Genomic DNA, 24557 nt, shown 5'->3' with positions numbered 1-24557 from the left:
CTCCTGGGACAAGTGGGGAGTAGGGCTCCCCAGCCTGAGAGTGGGGGGCCCGGCAGGGAGAATCTCTTGGCCCATTAGCTGGGGAGCTGACAAATCACCAGGGGCGCTGAGCCGCACACACCACTCGGCTTTAAAGAAGCGATGGGGTCGTTACCAGCCGATTATCCCAGACACACAATCACTCACAGGGCTGGTGGTGGTGGCTGCTGACGCGGGAGGAAGGGAGGGTGGGGGAGGGGCTCAGGGAGGGGGTAGCGAGGAGGGGGTAGCTGGCATAATTTGGAGATCACTCATGTCGATTCTGCAAATTCAATAAAGTGCAGGGGAGAGAAGGGAGAGGGAGAGGGAGAGTGGGGGGATAATTTGGGAAGAGAAAATTGCAGCTGTGACAAGACGTTTATCATTCGGAAGCTTTAATTCTATTGAAATGGCAGCTGCTCAGCTCCGGGGCACAGAGCAGCCGGGAGAGGGGGAGTTGGCGGTGGGAGGGAGAAGGGGAGTTGGTGGGAGGGAGACGGGGTCCCCACCCTGGTCCTTCTGCCATGAAAAGAGCAGAAGGTGGCACAAACAGAGGGAAGAGGAGGTGACAGCCCTTAAGTGAAGGGTTCCAGGCTTGTGGGTCTCGAGTTGTCACCCACTCTTGCAGCAGGACCCATCACTTCCTGGGCTCAGGACAAGGCACCCCCAGCCTCCTGTGGCAGGACACTCCAGTCCCCTCCTTTCCTGTCCGGGGCTCTTCGTCCAACAGTCAGAACCATCTCACCCGTGCCCCCTCCCCACTACCCTCCCCACAAAGGGCTGGGGGTCCTGCAGCCCCCTCCCCCATCCCATCCCCCAAGGCTCAGGCTCCATGGCAACGGCCACGCAGACAAGGAGGCGTCTGTCAGCGTCATTTATCTCTGACATCATCAATCACCGGTCACCAGGGCAACACCCATGATTCAACACAAGAGGGTCTCCCTGTCCAGCCTTTCCTTCCCTCCCTCCATCAGGCCTCAGCTGAGCCCAAAGTGGAAACCCCGTTTCCTCTGGGATCTGAGAAGTCCCAATTCTTTCTTCCAACTCTGGATCCCAGGCTTAACTAGACAATGGCTTCTGGATCCTTGTGCCAGCCCCTCCACCCCCCCGTACACACGTAAGTCCAGCCAAGCACCCCTCAGAATTCAAGCCCCTCCCCTAAGACTCACAATCAGAAGGGACTAACTATGCCTCTGAGCCCCACCCCAAAGCCAAGCAAGGCCTGGAAGAAAGCCATCCTGGAGCAAACACACATGCACACATGCGCAAAAGCACACACAGCCAGACGCACAGAAACAGGAACAGTTACACACGGTCCTGGAGCACAGACCTGCCCATGCACACACAGCCAGACGCGCAGAAACAGGAACGGTTACACACACACGGTCCTGGAGCACAGACCTGCCCATGCACACACAGCCAGACGCGCAGAAACAGGAACGGTTACACACACACGGTCCTGGAGCACAGACCTGCCCATGCACACACAGCCAGACGCGCAGAAACAGGAACGGTTACACACACACGGTCCTGGAGCACAGACCTGCCCATGCACACACAGCCAGACGCGCAGAAACAGGAACAGTTACACACACACGGTCCTGGAGCACAGACCTGCCCATGCACACACAGCCAGCCAGACTCGCAAACAGGTCCTTGCAGCTACACACAAACCATCCTCAACCGTGAGCCCGCACACCACGGCATGCGTGTTCATGCATGTGCACACACATCCACAGAGCCCTGCTCCCTTGGTCTTTAGGAGCACCTGAGGCCCCAGCTCAGGCGGGACTCGGCTCTTGCCCCATGGCACTCACACTCCTTGGACATGCCCACTTCGAAGCACTTCTGCAGTCGGCAGTACTGGCAGCGGTTCCGGGTCACCTTGTTGATGATGCAGTTCTTGTCCCGGTGACACGTGTACACCATGTTCTTCTGGATGCTGCGGCGGAAGAAGCCCTGGGTATGGAGGGGAGGGAGTCAGGTTGTCCACACCCACAGTGGCAGCAGTGCCTGGCTATAGTCTCAGTCTAGGGGAGGAGGGCCAGGCCAGCTGCTACCCCCAAGCCTTTGCCCATCGCCTACCTGAGCAGGCCAGAAAAGCTGGGGAGAATGATTCACCTAAAAGGATCCTCCTCAGGAGAATCCCAGTACCCGCCTCAACGCCGCAGGATGGGCAGGAGTCTTCCCCCAACCCACAGCACACATCTGACTCCTCCCTTCCAGGGAAAGGACCTCAGGGCTGCTGGTGAGTCAGAAAGAGGAAGACATGGGGCTAACTGGGAAACAGCCAGGAATCTGGAACCCACAGCCCTGAACTCAGAACACAGGAAGAGAAGACAAGCCCGAAGAGGCCAGGAGTCAGATACACGGGCTGGCCAGAGAAATGGAGGCGAACACACACATGCACTCAGGAGCAAGGCAGAAAGATGCGAGTTCACCGAGACAGGCGTGCGCCGGCCCATCACAGACAAACCCAGGCTGGCCAGGGGCTCCACATACAGGGTGACCAGAGAGACAGGCGGACAGATGAAGAAGAGACCAGGAACAACCAGACAGGACAGGCAGACACACAGCCTGAGGCCTTGCGCTTTGCCCTTGACCTCTGTCCCACACCTGGGGATAGCTACTCCAGGCTGAAGAGCAGCCCAGAGCTGCAAGGCCCAAACCTGTGCAGATTCTGAGCCCCAATATCTGGAGGAAGAAATGCACACAGAGGCTCAGGCCCTGGGGAAAGGAGGAGAAGCTGGGCACAGGGCTGCTAAGGACCGGGTACACCTGCACCCTGGCACCTAACGTGAGGGTGGGGAAATTCAGCCAGACACCGGGGAGCCCACAGCCCGGGCACCTGAAGGGGAAGCCAAGGCATGGTGCCTGCTCCTAACTGCCTCCTGCCAGGCTGCCATGGTGAGGTTCAGGCAGGGCCGCCGAGGGAGGCCTCCTGGGTCCCCAGCCAAGAGCCAGTCGGCAGCCAGCTCACCATGGCAACCTGGGCAGCGGTGGCAGAGCAGGCATACGCCCTGCCAGCTGGAGGATGGAGAAAGGGAAAGGAGCTGAGGCAGGAGGGGACCTCTGGTTTGAGGGAGCCCTGCACATTTATGGGGCAGGACCTATGGTAGGTGTCCCTGCTTATTGCCAACTTCCACAGAAAAACAACAGCAGCAACTTCAGGGACACCCCCCACCCCAACTGCACACTCCCAGGACACGGAAGTGGGGATATCCCACTGACCTCATCAAGCTGTCCTTCCCAATGACCCCTTCAACTCACCTTGCAGCCCTCACAGGCGCTGACCCCATAGTGGTAGCCTGAGGACTTGTCCTGACAGACAAAGCAAGGCTTGTAGATGCGGGGTAGAGGGGGCGGCGAGGGAGGGCTGGGCACTATCTCTTCAGAACTGCTGCTCTGGGTCTCAATGGCTAGAGAGAGAAGAGGGGAGGGGCAGTTAGAGACCTAGGCCGCCATCCTTAGTACCAAGCTCCACCCTGCCTCACAGTCCCTCCTAAGAGCCTCTCCCAGCCTCACCACTGCTGGCAGGATTCAAGTCTTAAGAAAACTGGGACTCCCCAGCCAGACTCAGGGAAGGAGGCTGCCAATGAAGCCTCCAGCGCCCCATCACTCCTCCGGATTCCTAGGACCCACACCTTCAAAACCACAAAGAGACAATGATAAACCATCAGATTTGTATGTGTGCCGTGACTGTGCTTGGGGAGTAGGGGTGGGGGTCACCCTGATTCTAAAGCTCTTGCCCCTGGGCGGCCTGGCCCCGTTCTCCCCCGAGTTAGGAAGGAGTTAAGGCTTGAAGAGGAGGGAGGGAAGAGGACACAAGCCGGGGGCAGAGGAAACTGGGGTCAACAGGATATTCAAAGCTGGCCACTCCCCCGCCCCCTCTGCTTCCGCTCCCCCCTCCACCCCATTCTGCCAGCAGCCACAGCCCCTCCTCCACCCAAACAATCCCAGGGCCAGGGACCCAAGGCAGGGGGTGCAAACAAGAGTCACAAATGCTGGGCAGAGCAGGAGGTGTCTCCCTGAGATAGGCAGGGAGACACCCTGAATACAGGGAGAAGAGTCCCCAGGGCCCCAGAATCCCATCATTCTGGGTACCCCCCATCTGGGGAGAGACGGCATGACAAAGGGGGTCTGTTCCCATCAATGCTCTGTCTGTCTGGCCTCAATACCATGTCCGGGTTAGTACCCCTCCCCTTCTGTTATTCAGCTCCAAGAGGGCAGCCAGGAGGGGTGACCCAGACAGCAGGGGCAGCCCTCACTGGCCAAATCCTCCCCAGTGCCTGGCTCCATGCCACCCATCACTGTAGGCAGAACAGGGCTGGGTTGGGCAGGGGCTATCTGTGTCCAAAGCCTGGGCAGCTAAGGGTGTTGGGTGCAAGATAAGAACTATGACTGAGGCAATCCCAGATTCCCAAGGGGCCACCCAGCATCGTCCTGAGGCCTACCACGTTCAAGTCCACTTGTCCAGGGCCAAGGATGGATGAGGATGCCTCGCCAAGTAGACAGATCCCTGCCTCCTCCCATATTCCACAGTCCTACTGAGCCCTACCCCAAACTCCAGCACATGAAACTGGCTGGCATTTAAAGGTGCCCACAGCGCCTGGCCCAGGCACCTTACAGACATGAGTCACATGGCCCCAAATCACATGGCCCTAAAGTTGGGGCACAGGGGAAGGAAGCATGGGAACACCAGGGGCTGACTCTGTGCTACCACCCTCTGCCCTTACCTGCAGACACAGGGGGAGCTACTAGGCGGCTGATGACAGGGAACTAGGCCAACAACCTCGGCAGGGCTTTCCTGGCTCTTAGTAGTACCTGGGCACCACTTCCTGGCCAGCCTGGCTGACCAGCACTGCTATGGCCCCTCATCCCCTTCCCTGCCCCAGACCAGCCTGCGGCAATGGGACAGTTGATGCCCACACTGCCCCCAGCCCAGTAGATTCTCTCCTGACCTCCCCCGTCTCCCCCTGCCCGCCCCCCACCCCCGTCTGCTCCTCACCCCAACACCAACTGCCCTGGCCTGGTTTTCTCCCACCTCATTCTCCCCAGGCCAGACAAGCAAATCAGACAGGCTGAGAGGCCTGAGAACAGCTGCTGGGGGGAGGTGGGGTTGGGGGGCCTGGGTGAGGCCAGGAGGCAGAAGGGGTGAGCCACAAAGGAGCCCTTTGTTGTGCTAACTTTTTCCAAGACGTAAAAGCAGTAACAATAGACAATCCAGACTGGCGGGGGGAGGGGGATCAAGGGCAAGGGGGTATGTGGAGGGCTGGGGGGACCATGGTCTAGAATCTCGCTGAGCACTCCGACCAGCAGAGGAAGAAGGCACCGACCTCCCCACCCCTCCTAATCCACCGTTCGCCCTGGGCCCCGCCTCTCCCAAGGCCCCACTTCTAAAATGAAACAGACTGGAAAGGGAGAAAGGACTGAGGGAGGTTTGGGGCACAGAGTGGGGTGTCAGGAGGGGAGCTAGGGTATGGGGAGTCATGGGGGATACCAGAAGGAGGGGTAAACAGCTCCAAGGCCTGGGACAGACCAGAGGGTAAAGACCCATAAAAACGTGGAGCTAAAGCAAAGTCCAACAGAGGGTGTTTACAGAACTGAAAGAATGTGCTTTTTAAAATCATTTTTTGGCAGAATGGGAGAGATGACCAGAGGCGAGGACTACAGTTTAGGCTAGGCAAGGCCTCCTTTTAGCCTACCCAATGGCAGCTTGGCTGCCTTGGAGGCTGTAACAAGCCTGCCCCCTACCCTCCAGCACATCCCCACCTGTCACCCAGGTAACCCAGCTCTGAGGTTTCCCTGCTCTGCCCTTTGAGCCCAGAGCTCGAGGCCCCACCTCCCCAGGCCTCCAGCCAGCAACCCAAGGAGGTGAGGTACAAGGATCAAGGCGGAGGTGTGGGGGACTCCGGAATCCTCACAACCTCTGCAAGAGGTAGGACACAGCCATAACTCCCTGCACACACAGGTGGGGCTGGGAGGGACACCAACGTGGGAGGGATTGCCCGGGCCTGGCCCCTCCCTGCTGACCTCCCTCCCCAGAGGCCCAGCCCACCAATCTCTCCTCTTCCTGCAGAAGGACTCAGGCTAGAGAACCACACCTTCTCAGCTCAAAGTTCCAGCGCCCCACAGAGGACTGGAACTGACCCAGGAAGCCAGGCGTCCCCTCCCGCCGACGCTGCCAGGGTGCCCCTCCCTCGCTCCCCATTCTGGTAGGGCGGGCGGCGCAGAGCGCTCCACTCCGGATTCCCCACGCCCCCGAGCCGTTCGCAGGCCCGCACAAGGGGCCGGTTTCCTGGAGGAGATCAGCAGGAAATCAGCAGGGCCCCCGGCCAGCGGCTCCCCTCCCAATCCAGCTGGCGCCCGCTCCTCCGCAGCTCCACTCGCAGCCCCTGGGGACGGTTGGGGAGGGGGCGTAGGGCCCTCTGTACCGCCCTTCCTCCTCCCGGGGAGAGGCGGGGGTAGCTCTGGTTGTACCGCAGCAGCGGAAGAAGGCCCCTAGCCCAGCGGCCGCCTGATAAGCATCTCCCCCTCCCCCAACTACGGGCATCCACGTGCTTCACATTCTTGGACGTCTGGGAGCGGGCGGAGGTGTGAGTGGCGGAGATTGGTGGGAGACAGATGGGGAGCCACATCCTGTACACCCCCCTTGTCCTCTAATGCACCGAAATGGGGGCTCTGGGGAGGGAGGCAAGGTCCCTAGGGCCCTGCAGAACCCAGGAGGCCACCTCCTCCCACAGCCAACCTGCTCTTCCCACCTTCAGTGGCAGTGAAGGGGGAGTGGAGCATTCCCCAAGAGGGGGCTGGAGGCGGCTCCAGTCACCAGAGGGCTTCCACACACCCAAGGGGTCCCTTCCAAGGTGGGGCCGTTGGCCCCACATATTCTAGATGGAGTCTAGTTGCCACCCTCAGACTCCAGGTCCTTCCTGTGCTTCAAGGCAAGCCCCCAGACCCCCATCACTGCCAGCCCCACAGCCTCAGGACCCGAGTCCACTGAGACCTCACTGACTTACATGCACACCCACGCTCAGACTATGGGAACTGGGAGCCCAGGTCTCTAGGTCTACTACCCCACCCCAGCACGGGTGTGGGGACAGGACTCCACTTCCCCATGTCCAGTGGTTTAGGGGAAGCAAGGCTCACCAGTACACTGCCTGTCCTACTCTCTGTGATCCTCCTCCCCCTCCAGTTCTGGGCCAGGAAGAGCTGAGCTGTTCCCATGGGCTATGAAAAGACAAGGGCTGGAGCCCAAGGTCTCAGATCCCAGCTTCTCTCCAGCCCTCTGGAGAAGGTGGCCAAGGCAGTGGAAGGGGTGACTCTGGCAGCCCTGCCCCAACTATCCCCCTAGGCGAGGGGGGTCTTGCTCCAGCACTGGGAGAATGAGAAAAAGGGTCCTAGAGTCATCCTCTCACTCTCTCTTCCTCCAAAGTCAACGGTCGGTCGATACCCTCCCTCCTGTGTCTACAGCCACACAGCAGATTCAGCCCTGGAGGCAAAGGTCGGGGGCAGGACAATAGGAAAAGCTGGGACAGAGGTGGCTCTGGGAGGGCAGAGGTGGGCTGTCTGTCCATCTCAGGTCTCTCTTCTCCCAGCAAGAGGGGCTTCAGATGGGGTAAGTCCTTTGCCCTTCAACCTTCTCCAATCTGCCAGGCCCCCTCGAGACCCACTCCAGCCCTCGTCCCTGGCAGGCAGGAGGGAGGCAGCAGGTCTGGGAAGGTGGGAGATCCTCCAGGGAAGAGCTTCCCCTCCAGTGAAGAGCCCAAAGCCCAGTAGGGGAAGAAACCTGAGCCATCTAACAATAACCCACCTTGCGCCTGCTCCCGCCCACCCAGTGTACACTGCCTCACAGCTGTGCAGGAAAATGCCCAGGTGTACACCCTGGTGCGCCGAGCTCCTGCGTGTGCACAGAGCCCTTCCTCCCAGAGGAGCCTGCACCCAGGCAGGGGGCAACAAGAAGAGCAGGTGACCAGGCTGCCAGGATGCTAGGATTCTCATCAGTGCCCCTCTTAGGAAGGGACAGCCCAGGACCTGGCCCTATCCCCAAGTGAAGTCAGGGTAACAAAAGGACTTGGTGGCAGAGCTGGGAAGGGATGCAGTCCTCATTTCCAGAGCAGCCCCAGACCCACAAAAACAAACTCATCCCCCAGAGAACAAACCGGATTAGGATTAGGGGGAGAAGGATTCTTCTCACCAGAGCAGCTTCTCCCCTCCACTCCTGGGGATGAAAGCCTCAAAGATGACAGCCAAGTGTCTGGGGCCAGGACAACACTCCCACAAGGACCCAGTGCCCCTTGCCAAGATGGAAGGTTTGGGTGGCAGACGGGTGTCTGATGAAGTTGCCCCTTTCTGCCACACCCTACTGTCAATACCAAAGATATCGAGGGCTCCCCTGACACCCACTTTAATGACGCAAGAGCAAGGGCTGGGGGCAGCAGCTGTCGCTCAGGAAGGGGCTCTCCCTCGGGCTTTGGCAAGTGTGGGATCTGGGGAGGCGGCCCCTCCCCCGGGAGCAGACAAACCCACACAGACAGGACCTTTACCCCACCCTCCAGCCTGCTGTGAAGCTACTGGATTCCAGGCAAGAAGATATAAACTGGGGGCAAGGGACTTGGGCTTCATTTCTCCCGGAAGAAGTGAAACAAGAGATGAAGGAATGTTTCTTGAAAGAAGGAACCCTCAAAGTTTCTCAGCCCTAATCTAACAGAAATTGCACTCAGGGTTACTGGGGAGGGGAGTGCTGGGGGCAGGGTTCAGTTGTCCAGCAAGGGCAACATGGATTAAGTGAAAGGTAGAGACAAGACCTCCACTGCACCCCGGGACTCTCACGCCCGAGTAGTAGTGGAAGCCCTTCCGCCCACTCCCACCCCCTACAACAGCAGAGGGAGAGGCCGGTACGTACAGTGGTTTGAGCCATTCCAAAGCGGAGTCCGGAGCGGGGTGGAGTACGGACCCGGGGCGGGGAGCCCCTTCTCTGGGAGCAAACAGGCCCGGTTCTGGTTATAAAAATCCACCACTAGGAAGGGGTTAGGGGTGGGACCCCCCACTTCTACACTCTCGTACATCTTCCCCCTCGAAGGCAAGAGGTCCGAGCTGGGAAGTCCTGTGCGCCGCCCCCGTCACTCAGCCGGCGGCGCCATCCGAGCAGAGCAGCTGGGGGCGAGGAGACGTCCCCTCGCCCCGAATGGTGACCCAGGCAGGGGGACGCCCCCTGCCCTTAAGTCCCCGCGTCTAAGTCCGCCGGCCGCTCCGCCAGTCCCGGTGAAAAGCTGGGAAGTTGTGTGTGCTGGGAGCGGGGGTCCCTCGGCTCTCCCAGAGAAGCCTGGCAGGGCCCGGGAACTTAGCGGCTTCACCTCGAGGGGACTCCCGTCTAGAGTCTCGTGGCGTCCGAGGCAGAGTACCGCGGCTCCCCAAGTCCGCAGGCCGGGGGCGGGATCAGCGCGGGGCGGGGGTCAACGAGCACTTCCTCCTCCCCGCCGGGGATCCGGGGCTTCTCCAGGGATTCTCCGTGGCGAGGATTCCGGGTGGGGGTGGGGATCCCGCGCGGTTCCACCTCTTCCAGGCCAGGGGCAGCCGGCGGCTCGCTCGGTCTCCGGTGGTGCGCGCCACAGCCCCCCCACCCCAGCTCTACGCGCCCCCTCCCCTCCGGGTACCACCCCCTTGCCTCCGCCCCGCCCCGTCCAGGCACCGCCCCTGGCTTAACCCATTCCCAGCGGGTCCGGCTGCAGTGGGAGAAACGCAGGGAACCTAGAGGGAGAGGCGGCATGTGGACGGGCGAGTAGGGGCAGCCTGGGAAGGGGGAGGAGAGGAGAGGAGAAGGAGGAAAGGTACCAGAGGAGGAGTACACAGAGTACAGAGGGAGGCCGAGTACAGGGAGAGGAGGGGGCTGCGGGGGGGACAAGGACGGAAGAGAGACGGGCGTCTTCCCTTGTCCCAGTTCCGGCTCCCAGGCTCCCCCAAGGTTTGGTCAGTCCCTGGCCGAGCGATGCCGTGGTGGAGGAGGTGGTGGGGCGGGGAAGAGGGGGGTGGTCCCGGTGTCCTCCCCTTAACACACACCCCCACCCAAGCCGGGCCTCATTTGCCTAATGCAATGCGGCTGAACTCTCGCTGAACTCGCCTGGCGGCGCCTCACCTCCGAGTGACCCACCCACCGCTGCCCGTGACATCACCCGCTCGCCAGCCCGCCCGCGGGGCTCGCCCGCCAGCCCCCTGCCCGGCCGGACCGGGCCACCTCCCCCGGAGACGTGGAGAGCGGCGGCGGGAGGCGTAGGGCCGGGGCGCGCGGGGCCAAGTGTTTGGCACCCGGGTGTGACATTGTGCAGCTCAGACGCTGTGTCGGAATGAGACACCGGCTTGTGTCATTGTCTGTGACATCATGTGTGACTACGGCCGCCGGAACCCGACGCGGCAGCGCGGGTGCTGTTGGCACAAACACAAGCGGAGAGGGCTGTCCTCCCCACGCTCTGCGTGCTTCCGGCGAGCAAAGCCCCGCCCAGGGTGTCTCCCAGCTGGGGAACCAGTATCGGCCCCTGGTGCACTGTCCAGCTCTGGAGAGAGAAAAGGAGGAGCTGTCGCCTTCCAGTTGACTGCTTCATCCTGGAAACCCTCGGGATGCACGTTCCACTGGAAGAAAGACCTAGCTTGGGCAGGTCCCTAGAAAGAGGGGATACCCGTGGAGGAGCGGGTATCCTATTACCCCCACTCTCTAAAAGGAAGGGTGGAAATGTACATGCTACCCAAGGATATTCTTCTAGAAGAAGCCTGGCTCTTTATATATGTTGTCATTTTATCCTCACAGCAACTCCAAGAGATAAGTTTTACAAATAAAACAGGTCTTAGCAAGGCTATGTGGGTTGTCCAAGATCACATTACTAATAATAAAGAGTAGAGCAGGTATTTGAACTTCCTGCTGCCAAAGCCTATGTTCTTACCAAGCTAGGCTGATTCAAGGTATTTTTCTGAGCACTTTCCATGTGGACACCCTGGGGAACGTGCCCTTGTAGACCTTAGGGAGCAACAGCCATTAGGCAAATAATCACTATATACACACACAATTGCAAACTGAGATAAATGGTATTATGCTCTGGAGAATTAACATAGGTACCTAATTTAGGTTGAACTAAATTAGGGAAGAACTCAAATAAAACAGACCTACCGTAAGAGAAAGTTTATAAGTTAATCGGGCAAAGAATAGAAAGGAGTGTAGTTCCAGTTAAAGGGTGAGTCTGTGCAAAGGCCTTGGGGTTACAGAAGTTGGTGCGTTCACGAAGGAACTGGCAGAAGGCTAGGATGATGGAGCATAAAATTCAAAAGGAAAAGGTACATAAGATCAGGCTGCAGAGGTGGGCTCAGGCCAGACCAGGGGGGCTTATAGGCCTCAATAAGGCTTTTGGATTTTATCCTAAATGCAAGGAAAAGCCATAGAAAGGTTCCAAGCAAAGGAAAGGTAAGATCAGATTTACAGTGTGAAAAGATCTTTCCAGCAGTTGTGTGAAGAATGGATTATAGGAGGGCAAGAGAGACCAGGTAAAAGCTACTGCAGAAGTCCAGGCAGCAGACAAGGGCGACTTGGCCTAGGAAACTAGAAGTGCTGATGGACAGAGGAAGGTGGATTCAATAGATATTTTAAAGGTGGTACAATCAACATGCGGGAGTGGGGTAGGGGGGTATGGGAAAAGAGGTAGCAAAGAGACTTTGTGTGGCTTATGCATCAATGAAGTTCCTGAGACTGCAAAGCAGAGAAGTCCACTGGGCTGCTGGACAGGTGGGTGTGGGGCCCTGAAGTGCAGTCAGGGCTGCAGATGGAACGCTGGGATCTGGGGGCAGGTATGCAAATCTTGACAGTGGATGAGACTAATGGGGAAGAGGACGGAGTGCTTCTATGCCCTCGGGATCTTTCAAATGATGGAGCAAGGCCCTGTGCTCACAGCTGCAAGGTGCTAAGGGACTTAAGACTCTGTCCCTGCCATCAAAGACCTTGTGGTCAGGAAAAGATGTCCCAAATGGTTACAGCTCATGGCAGGAACGGGAGAAGCAACTTCATGGTAGAGAGATGAGTGTTGTTAAAAAATAAATAAGGACGCAGAAGCATTCTAAGTAGGGAGGCAGAGTGTGGCAAGGAAGGGGGAACATCTGTGAAGATTTCTGGGAAGAGGCGGTATTCAAGATGTTCCTTGAAGGATAGATAGGATTTCCGGAGCTGGAGAGAAGTTAGGGCAAGAGGCCCGTTCTGGGCAACAGCAAGGTCATGGGGCAGGTCAGAGCAGAACACGGTGTCCTGGGGCAGTGGGAGAAGTGGGAAACAAAGAAGGCTCTGGCCCGCAGCTGGGGTTGGGGGCCTCCAGTGGCAGCTGTCTGCAGGCCTGGGGCCCCATCCTGCTCAGCCTTATCCCTCCCTCAGCTCCTTCTCAGGGCTTTGCATTTAGTAAGCCCTCAGCAGGTGTGGGCTGAACTGGCCCCCACTTGTGCCAGGCAGGGCCCCCTCCTTTCCCCAACCCCATCTGGAGGGGACAACAAACAGGAAATCATGAGGCCCAGTGCCAGGTGGACACTGGGTCCCAGTACAGAGTGGTGTCATCCCGCAAGACAGTGCCCAGCTCTACCCTGCCCCTCACTATCACAGCCTTGCTGGGTATGTGAAACTCACCAAGGGCCTCAGCAGGAAGCGGGCAACCATGGCCTCACAGCAACTCGCCCAGCCAGGGAGAGATTAGAAGTTTTGCTTTTTTTTTTTAATTTTTATTTATTTATTTGAGACAGAGTCTCATTCTGTCACCCAGGCTAGAGTGCAGTGGTGTGATCTCGGCCCACTGCAACCTCCATCTCCCGGATTCAAGCAATTCTCATGCCTCAGCCTCCCAAGTAGCTGGGATTACAGGTGCACACCAGCATGCCCAGCTAATTTTTGTATATTCTGTAGAGATGGGGTTTTGCTGTTGCCCAAGGGTGGTCTCGAACTCCTATGCTCAAGCAATCCTCCCACCTTCGCTTCCTAAAATGCTGGGATTACAGGTGTGAGCCACTGTGTCCAGCCAGAAGTTGCTTTAAGGAGGAGGAAACATTTGGAGAGAGCTTGGGTGACCTGCCCAAGGCCACACAGGAAGAACTGTGCTTTAAGACTCCTGCCCATGGAGGGCCCTTGGTCTGTATGCTGGTTGAGGTTTCCAGCAACCCAGAAGTCAAAATGGGGAGGGGGGCACCTCTATTTCTGACAGCCAAAGGTTGAGTGGCCTCCAATCTACCCTGGGAGGCCCAATCCTTGGCTGTGCCCCAACTCCACAGAGGAGGAGGAGGAAGAAGGCACTGCCCCAAAATGACTTAGAGATGGGAACCACTTCCTCTTCCCACAGACACTACTCCCTCAAAGGGCAGTCGGGCCTGCACTGGTACAGCCCCACAGGCGACACATCCCTTGGCATGGGGTAGACACAATACCTCGGCCCTGACCCACCTAAAAGGAAGATGGGCTTCCTTCCCTGAGTCCCCTCCCCCTGTCCATGCTGGGATCTTGTCCAGAGGGAATCTGTGCATTATCCTTGCTGGGAGATAAAAGGTGAGGGACCCCATTTTCATTAAAAACTCCATGTCATGGTCTTTTGGCTGACTCTACATTTCAGACTCCAAAAAAGGCATTGCTAGGCAGCACTCCCTCTGCCTGGGCTGTCCCTCCGCCTGGGCTGTCCCTCCTATTGTCCAGGGAAAGAGTGGGAAGCTGGGAAGATGCACAGACTGCAACAGGGAGGAAGTGGCAGAGCATAGGAAGAAGGGAAGGACACAACCTCCTCCTTTCTGGGCTCACCCAGACTCTCGGGCGTTCTCCAGTCTCTAGGCATATGAAGCAAATATGCAGCCACCCTCTCAGGGCTCCCATCCTCAGCTCCTCTGTTGATGGCTTGCAACTTCTTTGCTTCCATCCACAAATTGAAACAAATTAAGAATAAGAACTGTGGCTTTTACACTTTGTTCCTTCAGTGTCTGTCTGGAGATGGGGGGGAGGGTGCCCGCTGAGTTCTGCAAACTCTCGTGGGCTACAGCGGGCAGATTTGGGGGTGGGGATGGTGTGAACAGATTGTATCCACAGCTTCCAGGACAGGACCGAGATCTGGCCCAGGCCCCTTATCTTTCTTTCTCTCCAACCCTCAGGATCCAAAACAGAGAGGAGGGGGTATGGCTTGTGCCTTCCTACGCCCCCTACCGGGGAAAGGTAGGTTCTAAGGCAGAGAAAGGGCCTCCGCAGTGGGGAAGGGGCTTTCAGTCAGCACTAAACCCCACCCCCCACACTTCCCATACCCAAGAGTGTGCCCCACAATCCCCTCTCAAAGCCGCCTATCTGGATGGTGGAAAACAGCCCGGCTTTACAATCCTACAGTCATGATTCTGCAGTACTTTAACCTCCCCCAGCACTGTGTCCTCTGTGTAAGTGGGGATAATGTCCCTCTTCCAGGATTGCAGGGATTAAAATTTGTAAAACACAGACAAAGCCTCTGACACACAGTAGGTGCTCTATAGATGTTAACATCCCATTCTCTCCAGCTCCCACCTACAAAGGGCCTGGTGCCTGCTGGGTGCAGTGGCTGACACCTGTAATCCCAGCACTTTGGGAGGCCAAGGAGGGCGGATCACAAGGTCAAGAGATCAAGACCGTCCTGGCCAACCAACATGGTGAAACTCCGTCTCTACTAAAAATACAAAAATTAGCTGGGTGTGGTGGTGTGTGCCTGTAATCCCAGCTACTTGGGAGGCTGAGGCAGGAGAATCGCTTGAACCCAGAAGGCGGAGGTTGCAGTGAGCCAAGATCGCGCCACTGCACTCCAGCCCGGGTGACAGAGTGAGACTCCATCTCAAAAACAAAACAAAACAACAACAACAACAAGCCAGGTGCAGTGGCTCACGCCTGTAATCCCAACACTTTGGGAGGCCGAGGCGGGCGGATCGCAAGGTCAGGAGATCGAGACCATCCTGGCTAACATGGTGAAACCTCATCTCTACTAAAAATACAAAAAAATAGCCGGGCATGGTGGCAGGCTCCTGTAGTCCCAGCTACTCGGGAGGCTGAGGCAGGAGAATGGCTTGAACCCGGGAGGTGGAGCTTGCAGTAAGCCAAGATCACACCACTGCACTCCAGCCTGGGCAACAGAGCGAGACTCCGTCACAAAAAAAAAAAAAAAAAAAAAATTAAAGAAACAACAATAGGCTGGGCGCGGTGGCTTACGCCTGTAATCTCAGCACTTTGGGAGGCCGAGGCAGGCGAATCACCTGAGGTCAGGAGTTCAAGACCAGCCTCAACATAGAGAAACCCCATCTCTACTAAAAATACAAAAATTAGCCGGGTGTGGTGGTGCATGCCTGTAATCCCAGCTACTCAGGAGACCGAGGCAAGAGAATCACTTCAACCTGGGAGGCGGAGGTTTCAGTGAGCTGAGAGATTGCGCCACTGTACTCCAGCCTGGGTGACAGAGCAGGACTCTGTCTCAAAACAAACAAACAAACAAAAAAAAGAAACATGCTCAGAGAGGTTATCAGCAAGTCATAAGTGACACAAATGTCCAAGTTGTTGTTTTTGAGACAGGGTCTTGCTCTGTCACCCAACAAGCTGGAGTGTAGTGGCGTGATCACAGCTTACTGAAGCCTCAACCTCTCAGGCTCACGTGATCCTCCCACCTCAGCCTCCCGAGTAGCTGAGACTACAGGCGCACTACCACACCTAGCTAATTTCTTCTCTTTGGTAGAGGCAGGGTCTCACTATGTTGCCCAGGCTGGTCTCAAACTCCTGGGCTCAAGGCCCTACCTCGGCCTCCAAAAGTGCTGGGATTTCAGGCATGCGCCACTTCACGCAGCCAGTGTCTAAGTTTTATTTTACTATCTTTTTTTTCGGCGACAGAGTCTCATTCTATCCCCTAGGCTCCTCCGCCTCCTGAGTTCAAGCGATTTTCTTGCCTCAGACTCCCAAGTAGCTGGGATTACAGACACATGCCACCTCGCCCAGCTAATTTTTGCATTTTTAGTAGAGATGGGGTTTCACCATGTTGGCCAGGCTGGTCTCAAACTCCTGACCTCAGGTCATCTGCCCGCCTTGGCCTCCCAAAGTGCTGGGATTACAGGCATGAGCCACCGCGCCCAGCCCAGTGTCCAAGTTTTAAACGCAGCACTAAATGCCTTCTCCACAGCCCCCAGTCAGACCCCTTTGCCCATGGAATTCCCAGAGTGAACAAAAAAGGCAGATCAGTTCTCCCTTCCAAACCAGAAGAAAGGTAAGAACCCAAACCAAAGACCACTACTCTTTAAACACTCTATGCCCTAAGTCACACCCCCTCCCAGCCCCAACACACAGACAAGCTGACTCTCCCTCCTCAGCTCTGGATTTAATTCCCCCAAAACACACTCAGCTCTCTAACCGTCTCACCCAATACACACAAGTCATTAATCCCCTTCCCAACACACGCCCAACCGTGACCCCACCCCCAAAACACACATAGCCCTGACCCGTAGTGCACACAGAATCTCAAACCTCCACAGTAAACACTAGTCTTCAGAGACCAAGCCCCAGGCGCCGGTTTAGGGGGTGGGGAGAATCGCTGGACCATCTCTAGGGCTCCCACCCTGGCTGTAGCATGACAAATGCCCTCCCCACAGTGACCTGGAAAGGATTTCTTTTGGTCCCATAGGCTACTAGGTCTCTAAAGGGCACACCCAGGCCACCTAATGTGCTGCCTCCTCCCCACCTGGGGAAAGGGATGAAGGGGAAAGAGAGACCCCACACCTTTGTTTGGTGGAGAATGGGAGGAGGAAGCCTCATCAGCAAGGATTCCTACCAAAAGGGTGTGAGCGGACCAGGCTGTACCACTGCTCCTGCAGGAATGGAGGACCCTGGATTGCCACCTCTCCTGCAAACTGCCTCACCCTCAGCACCAGCCCTAAGGCCAGGCGAGCAGGAAAGGCTAAACTGCCTCCATCTCTGAGGCCAGGCATGTGATACTTTTATCTGCCATGCTTTTCTACCCAAAGCTCAGAAGCTCTGTCCACCAGGCAGCCCCGGCTCTGCAGGAGGGAGATACCAGGCTCCCTCAGACCCATGGCCACACCTTGTCCCAGAGATGAGGAAGGTCAGCGAGAAGCCCAGAAGCTAAGGGTCTGGGCAGGGAGAGAAGCTGTTGTTGTTTACCAGGGAGAGGGGAGGGGCAGGGAAACCAAAAGGATCCCAGAGGGAGGGGGCAGGAAGGGGGCATTGCCTAACCTGGGTGGAGAAAGTCAAAGAAGGCTACACTTGCCCGAAATGTGGGCACCCCACCCACATTTGGGGAGAAGGTTACCAGGATGGGAAGCCTTCCCCACCCACCTCTGAGAAAGAGGAAGAGGCTTGCAACATTGAGGGGAGGGGAGGGCAAAGCATTTGCTCCCTCTGGCCAGGATGGGCAAGGATGGGGCCATGCCCCAGCCCCCACCTCCAACCCTCCAATGAGACCAGGCTCCAGATGGACAGAGTGTCTGGGAACTCTGTTGCCATCACCTGGGTTAGGACAAGTTGTTCACAGGCACCAGATCGCAGGTTCCCAACTCCTCCCCCTTCAAAAATCCTACCCTGAGCTGGATGCGGTGGTACATGCCCATATCTCCAGCACTTTGGGAGGCCAAGACAGGAGGACTGCTTCAGCTCAGGAGTTTGAGACCAGCCTGGGCAACATGGTGAGACCTTGTCTCTACGAAAAATCAAAAAATCAGTCTGGTGTCTGGTGTGGTGGCATGCACCTGTAGTCCCAGCTACTCAAGAGGCTGAGGCAGGAGGATGCCTTGAGCCCAAGAGTTCAAGCCTGCAGTGAGCTATGATCATGCCACTGCACTCCAGCCTGGGAGACAGAGTGAGACCCTATGATAAAAAAAAAAAAAAAAAAAAAAAAAAGAAAGCAGGGCAAGGTGGCTCACGCCTGTAATCCCAACACTTTGGGAAGCTGAGGCAGGCAGATGACTTGAGGCCAGGAGTTCCAGACTGGCCTGGCCAACATGGCAAAACCCTATCTCTACTAAAAATACAAAAAAAAAAATTAGCTGGGTGTGGTGACATGCACCTGTAATCACAGCTACTTGGGACGCTGAGGCACGAGAATCGCTGGGAGGCGGAGATTGCATTAAGCCAAGATGGTGCCACTGCACTCCAGCCTGGGTGACAGAGCAAGAATTCATCTTAAAAAAATTAAAATGGCCAGGCACGTTGGCTCATGCCTATAATCCCAGCACTTTGGGAGGCCGAGGCGTGCGGATCATGAGGCCAGGAGTTCAAGACCACCCTGACCAATATGGTGAAACCCCCATCTCTGCTAAAAATACCAAAAGTAGCCACGCATGATGGCGTATGCCTGGAGTCCCAGCTTCTCGGGAGGCTGAAGCGGGAGAGTGGCTTGATCCTAGAAGGCGGAAGTTGCAGAGAGCCAAGATCGCACCACTGCACTCCAGCCTCGGCGACAGAGCAAGACTCTGTCTCAAAAAAATAAATAAATAAATAAAAATAAAACCCTATCCTGTCAGGAAGCAGACACTCTTCTAGTTCCAGTGATCCAAGTCCAGAATATAAATCACAGTCCCTTTAAATACAGTGAATAGTCTACAAAGATACACCGACACATTCCCCAGCAGCCCCAAAGCCCAGAGGCTGGCCTCTCCCCATCACTAACACAGACTACAGGACCAGACCAGAATCAGAGTCCCCAGACTCCACCCATCCCATACTCCCATATGAGGTGCAAAGAAGAGACAGCAGAACCAGAAGACGAAGGTTTGATAAGGGGTGGCAGGAGAAACTGAGGCCGCACCTGTCTGCCCCCTGGCCCCAGGGCATAAGGGGTGGGGAACATAAAGAAGTACAGACATGGCCGGGCGCGGTGGCTCACGCCTGTAATCCCAGCACTTTGGGAGGCTGAGACGGGCGGATCACGAGGTCAGGAGATCGAGACCACCCTGGCTAACATGGTGAAACCCCGTCTCTACTAAAAATACAAAAATTAGCCGGGCGCAGTGGTGGGCGCCTGTAGTCCCAGCTACATGGGAGGCTGAGGCAGGAGAATGGCGTGAACCTGGGAGGCGGAGCTTGCAGTGAGTGGAGATCGCACCACTGCACTCCAGCCTGGGCGATAGAGCGAGCCTCCGTCTCAAAAAAAAAAAAAAAAAAAAAAGAAGTACAGACATAAAGTCCCTGCTCCTGGTGGCTGCTGGAGCCTGGGAGGGAGGGGGCCACAGCTAAGCCAGAGGAGGCGATCCAGGAAGCAGTGGTGGCAGTGGGCAGCCAGCCAGTGCGGGCAGTGAGGCGCCCAGCCAGGGCCTGCCCCAGGGACAAAGAGACTCCCTGGCTCCGGGGACAGAGTGCTGCCCCCACACTGAGAAGGGGGCACTGACCCAGCCCAGTCAGGCACATAGGGCAGTGGTGCCAGGCAGCTTGCCAGCAGCCATGAGAGGGGTGGTAGGTGCCCAGGGCAGGGTGTGCAGTCCCTGCTGGCCAGGAGAGGTGGGGACACATTTCCCAGGTCAGCAGCTGACCGGCCAGCCAGCCAGCAGCCCACGGCCCATTCTGCTGCTTCCACCCCCTCCCGTCCCAGGCCAGGCCCCAGCTCCCTCCTCCCCCCAGCCCTGGCCTGGCGCCCAGCTGGGCCCTGGGGGCCAGAGTTACTGTAAGCGGCCTGGCAGGCCCCAGCCCTGGACTCTGCCAGCTGGCCATAGCTGCCGCCACCTCCCACTACCTGGCTCGGCCAGCGGCGAAGGGTACTGAGACCCCTGCCCAGCTAACGAGTGACCCCCATGGCAGAGAGTGGAGGCAGAGAAAACACAGGCCCTGCCAAGACCATGCATGCGTCCGAGGCCAGAGTCCAGGCCAAGTGTCCCCTCCTGGGACACTCACCCTATCCACCCAGCTAGACTGCGGGCCCCTCCCTTTCATCCTCCCCACAAAGGGAAGCACATCCTAGCATGGCCGGGGGTGGAGCTGGCAGGGGGAGAGGTGGGGTTCCAGCCAGCCTTCCTCGGTCTGCTCCTTCAAGCCCGTTCCCTCAGAGGCACTGAGTGGGGGTGGGGCGTAGGTGGTGTGCCGCTCTCACTCTAGGTAGAGCTGCCATTTCCATCAAATGTCAAGAGGTTTGTTTACCCACCTCCAGCCTGTGTGTCCAGTCCTTGGAGCTATTTATAAGGCCCCAACAGCAGAGCACAGAAGAGGGGTGCGAGGGCCACTGCAGGCCAGAACAGCATGGTTTCATCTCCCCCTCTGCCACCCCCAACTTCAAACACAGCCACCATGATTGGCCTACAGGCCATAGGGCTTTCATTTTCAAGACCTCAAAGGATGGTCACCCCAACTGGAGAAGACCTTGCCGCTCACCGTGCCTTCAGCTCACGGCAGAACAGATGTGCCCAGAGCCCAAGCTCTGAGGCCTGCCGCCCTCCACAGTCCCCTCCCACCCCACCCCACAACACCCAGACTTACTGGCTGGGGATGGTGTGCTATATCCACTAACTGGAAGCTGGTGCTGGAGAGTGGTCAGAGCGCCTGGCGGAGAGAGTCCACCCAGCATAGGGGGGAAGAAGAAGGCGTAGGGAGGCACCGGGTACCCATTGAGGTGCCCGCCCCCAGGTGTCGGGCAGGAGCTGCTGTTGCTGGCCATGCCAACCGGCCACAGTCAGAAGGGAGGCAGACAGTCTGGCAGGGGTCTCTGGTGGGCTTCAGACCACCCCTCCTCGGGGCATGGGGCCTGGGCCCAGACGGGGTTTGGGTGGTCAGCCCACCCGCCCTGTCCTGGAGCTGCTGTCCAAAGAGGGCGGGCTAATCTCAGTCTCCTGGAGCCCCCACCCTAGCTGGGGGCCAGGTGGGTTGGGGGATGTCTCAAGAGCCGGTCCTTTGGTCAAGTAGTTCTGTGGGCTGGCACTTTTCCTGGGAAGGTCCAGAGCTGGCCTTCAGGGCACCAAAAAGGATGCCACTTCTAGATGGGCCCCAGCTAGGTGGCTGAGGGGGCCATGTCCTGTGATGCTGCAGAAAGAAGAAAGATAGGTGAGTGGGCACTGAAGAACAGGCACACGGGCATTCCCCGTGGAGCTCCCCAACCTGGGCTGCCGGAGATTTTCCCGTGGCACCCAGCTGAGCAGACAGCTGGCACCATGCCTGGCTGGCAGAGACGACCTGGAAGCAGGGCCCAGACACTGCTGGGGGTGGCAGGATAGCACAGCCAGGCTGGGGAGACAGGAACAGAGCCCAGAGCCTTGGAGGGCCTCTCACCCACAGTCCTGAGGGGAAAGGGTCCACAGTGCCACCTCAAGGGATCACTGCAGTAGAAGCGGGCAGCTGGCCCTCCTTCCCCTAGTGAGGGTTACCTGAGGTCAAGATGCAGAGAACGTGTGCTGGGGGGGTGGGGGAAGAAGGAGGGGGAGGAAAAGCCGCTTCCCTAAAGCACTGGCACTTCTCAGAAAAATGACTCCTAAGCCAGGGGGCCCCTCTTACACCACTTCCCCCCCTAGATCCAAGCCCCAGCACCCCAGACGGGTTTGTCCCACAGGCCCTGGGAGGAGGCCCATTTACATACATACTACTAGGAAAATGGGAATTGAGGACTCCTAGGTATCACCTCCAGCACTTAACAGCATGGATGGCCCAGGGGTAGGCAATGTGTAGGAGGGCAAGGACTGCCCAGGAAGCCTCCTACCCCCAGGCAATGAAGCAGAGATTGATCTCAGGGTTCACCCACATACTTCTGACTGCAGAAGCAAAACACATAAAGTGGGATGGCAGGTGGGCAGAAGATGAAAGGGCAGATGCCCCCTTCACCAGTGTGAATAGACATCCACACCCTGTTTGAACAGCTAGCACCAGAGGATATACACAGATAATACCATGGGGTAGACAGAGAGACAGAGATGAACCCAGAGATTCCACAACACAGTGAGACAGACAGGCAGCAACAAGAGCAAAGAGAGAGAACACAAATAACATATCCGCAAGAGGACAAGAGGATGTTTCAAATCCATTTTGGGTATAGGTTATACATAAATACATATGCATGTATTTATATATGAAAAATACATATATGAAAGACAAAAGAAAAGAGACAGACAAAAAGAAACATGGCCAATCAAAAGCACATTGAAGCTGGGGGTGGTGGCTCACGCCTGTAATCCCACCACTTTGGGAGGCTGGGGCAGGTAGATCACCTGAGTCAGGAGTTCAAGACCAGCCTGGCCAACATAACAAAACCCTGTCTCTACTAAAAATACAAAAGTTAGCCGGGTGCAGTGGCTCACACCTATAATCCCAGCACTTTGGGAGGCTGAGGCAGGGGGATCACCTGAGGTCAGGAGTTTGAGACCAGTCTGGCCAACATGGTAAAACCCCATCTCTACTAAAAAATACAAAAATCTACTAAAAAATTATCCAGGCATGGTGGCGGGCGCCTGTAATTCCAGCTAATTGGGAGGGTGAAGCAGGAGAATCGCTTGAACCAGGGAGGCGGAGGTTGCAGTGAGCCGAGATCACACCACTGCATTCCAGCATGGGTAACAGAGCAAGACTCTGTCTCAAAAAAAAAAAAAAAAATACAAATACAAAAGTTATCCAGGCGTGGTGGCACATGCCTATAATCCCAGCTACTCAGGAGGCTGAGGCACGAGAATTGCTTGAACCCAGGAGGCAATGAGCCGAGACTGCACCACTGAACTTCAGCCTGGGCAACAGCGTAAGACTCCATCTCAAAAAAAAAAAAAAAAAAAGCACAATGAGATACCACTTCATACCCACTAGGCTAGCTCTAATAAGAAAGACAGATAATAACAAGTACTGGCGAGGATGTGGAGAAATTTGAATCCTCATATATTGCTGGTAGGAATGTAAAATAGAATAGCTGTTTTGGAAAACAGTTTGGCAGTTCCTCAAAAGGTTAAACACAGCGGTAGCATATGACCCAGCAATTCTACTCCCAGGTATCTACCCAAGAGATATGACAACGTAAGTCCACAAAAAGACTTACACATGAACATTCACAGCAGCGTTATTCCTAATAGTCAAAAAGTGGAACCAACCCAAAAGTCCATCAACTGATGAATAAATAAAATGTTGTATGTCCCTACAACGGAATATTATTCTGCCAAAAAAAAGAATGAAGTACTGATACTATGATGTGGATATTCCTTGAAAACATTATGCCAGTTACAAAGACCATATATTGTAGGATTCCATTTATATGAAATGTCCAGGATAGGCACATTCATAGAGACAGAAAGCAGACTTGTGGTTACCAGGGGCTGGGGCGTGGATTTGAGAAAGATGGGAAGTGACTTGCTGGTATGGGGGCTCTTTTTGGGGTGATGAAAATGTTCTAAAATTGATTGTGGTGGTAGTTTCACAATTCTGAATATACTAAAACCACTGAATGGGTAAATTTTATGGTATGTGAATTATATCTCAATAAAGCTGTTTTAAAAAGAAGAGGGAAGAAAGGAAAGAAACAGGGCCACAGAGACTCAAAATAAGGACTGTCCCTTTCCAACACCCCTTGCCACTCCACCCCAAGCTCAGGCTACAGTAGGTTCCAGGCTCTGAGCTCCAGACTCCAGCCTCAAACCTGGAGTCCAGGGGACAAGGACATGGCCAGCATTTGGTTGAAGACCAGGCCTGGGAAGGGGGAGTTCCTGCCAAGGCCACTGTGGAAGAGGCCAGGACTTCTGGCCCAGCTGAGCCAGCCAGCCTGTGTGGACCTGAGGGAGAGAGGGCAGGAGGAGACAGGTACCGGGCTAGGGAGGGGAGGCTGCCCCAGGAGTAAAATCTGGACCTTGCTAATGACCACGAGTTTTACTGTTACTCATTATGACAACCATAGGGCCTCTCTCCTCACTCCTGAATAAAGACCCCCTTCCTACCCCAGGCCCCTGCCAATTCCCTCCTAGGCTGAGGCTGACAGAGCTGATGTCAGAGGAACAGGGGCCCCACCCACTGGACCAGCTGCCGCCCTGGCCCCCTCCCAACTCCTGTGGGGCCCCACACAACGGGAACTGGAGCTGGGGGAGCTATGCAAGGGAAGAAGAGGCTGGCGGAACCTCATCAGTTCCTATAGTTGGACCCTCACACACAAATACACATACAAACTCATGCATGCAGGTCTACAGAAAACATCTGGGTGGCAAGAACATGCCTGCAGCCCCAGCCTGTGTGTGTGCAGGCATGCATGTGAGGAGAGGGAACCTGGAGATACCATCTCTCCACACCTGGGCTCTACCACACAGTGAACACAGCTCAGAAACTGCATGCATGGGCCCCAGCACACAGCTCCCCAAAGACACAACCACAGCCCCACAGTCTCCCAGACTGTATATTCTTCGGACCTCATACAGCCAGGGTGGCCCTTGTACCTGCTGCTTCTGCCAAAAGATGCTCTGAGGTCCTCCCTGTGGGCCCAGCCCATGCACCAGGTCCACAAACACTCAGGTGAATTCACAGCCACACAGAGGCCTGCCTCTCTCAAGGTGAGGCCCAAGGGGCAGCTAACCCAAAGTGAGGCCTCCATAAGCCAGGCTGAGGCCCA

General features: G+C 56.4%; 1 protein-coding gene and 1 long non-coding RNA gene across 14 annotated transcripts in view; both read right to left on the bottom strand.

Annotated features, from left to right (window-relative positions):
• The window catches only part of RARA (retinoic acid receptor alpha), a 47899-nt gene that overhangs the window by 5306 nt on the left and 18036 nt on the right, over positions 1-24557 (bottom strand). For 4 of the 13 annotated variants that reach the window (XM_015119582.2, XM_015119580.2, XM_077971579.1 and 1 more), the window contains exons 2-4: positions 20480-21019; positions 3289-3437; positions 1836-1977 (exon numbers count right to left, since the gene is read on the bottom strand). In XM_015119582.2, the coding sequence (XP_014975068.1) occupies positions 1836-1977; positions 3289-3437; positions 20480-20657 (469 nt within the window). In that variant the 5' untranslated portion in view covers positions 20658-21019. Of the gene's footprint in view, positions 1-1835; positions 1978-3288; positions 3438-3543; positions 3663-6122; positions 6531-8920; positions 10400-20479; positions 21020-21094; positions 21356-24557 lie in introns of those variants that run through there. The other 9 variants (XM_077971580.1, XM_015119584.3, XM_077971581.1 and 6 more) reach the window with 6 other exon arrangements.
• LOC144335691 (uncharacterized) lies at positions 12741-15706 on the bottom strand. Its single transcript, XR_013406750.1, has 2 exons — positions 15380-15706; positions 12741-14750 (listed from the first exon to the last, which is right to left on the bottom strand). It is a non-coding gene; the product is annotated as an uncharacterized LOC144335691 (long non-coding RNA).

The sequence above is a fragment of the Macaca mulatta genome, chromosome 16, assembly GCF_049350105.2.
Source record: "Macaca mulatta isolate MMU2019108-1 chromosome 16, T2T-MMU8v2.0, whole genome shotgun sequence".
NCBI lineage: Eukaryota > Metazoa > Chordata > Mammalia > Primates > Cercopithecidae > Macaca > Macaca mulatta.
Note: the sequence above shows the minus strand (reverse complement) of the source record. Positions and strands in the feature narration are given on the sequence as shown.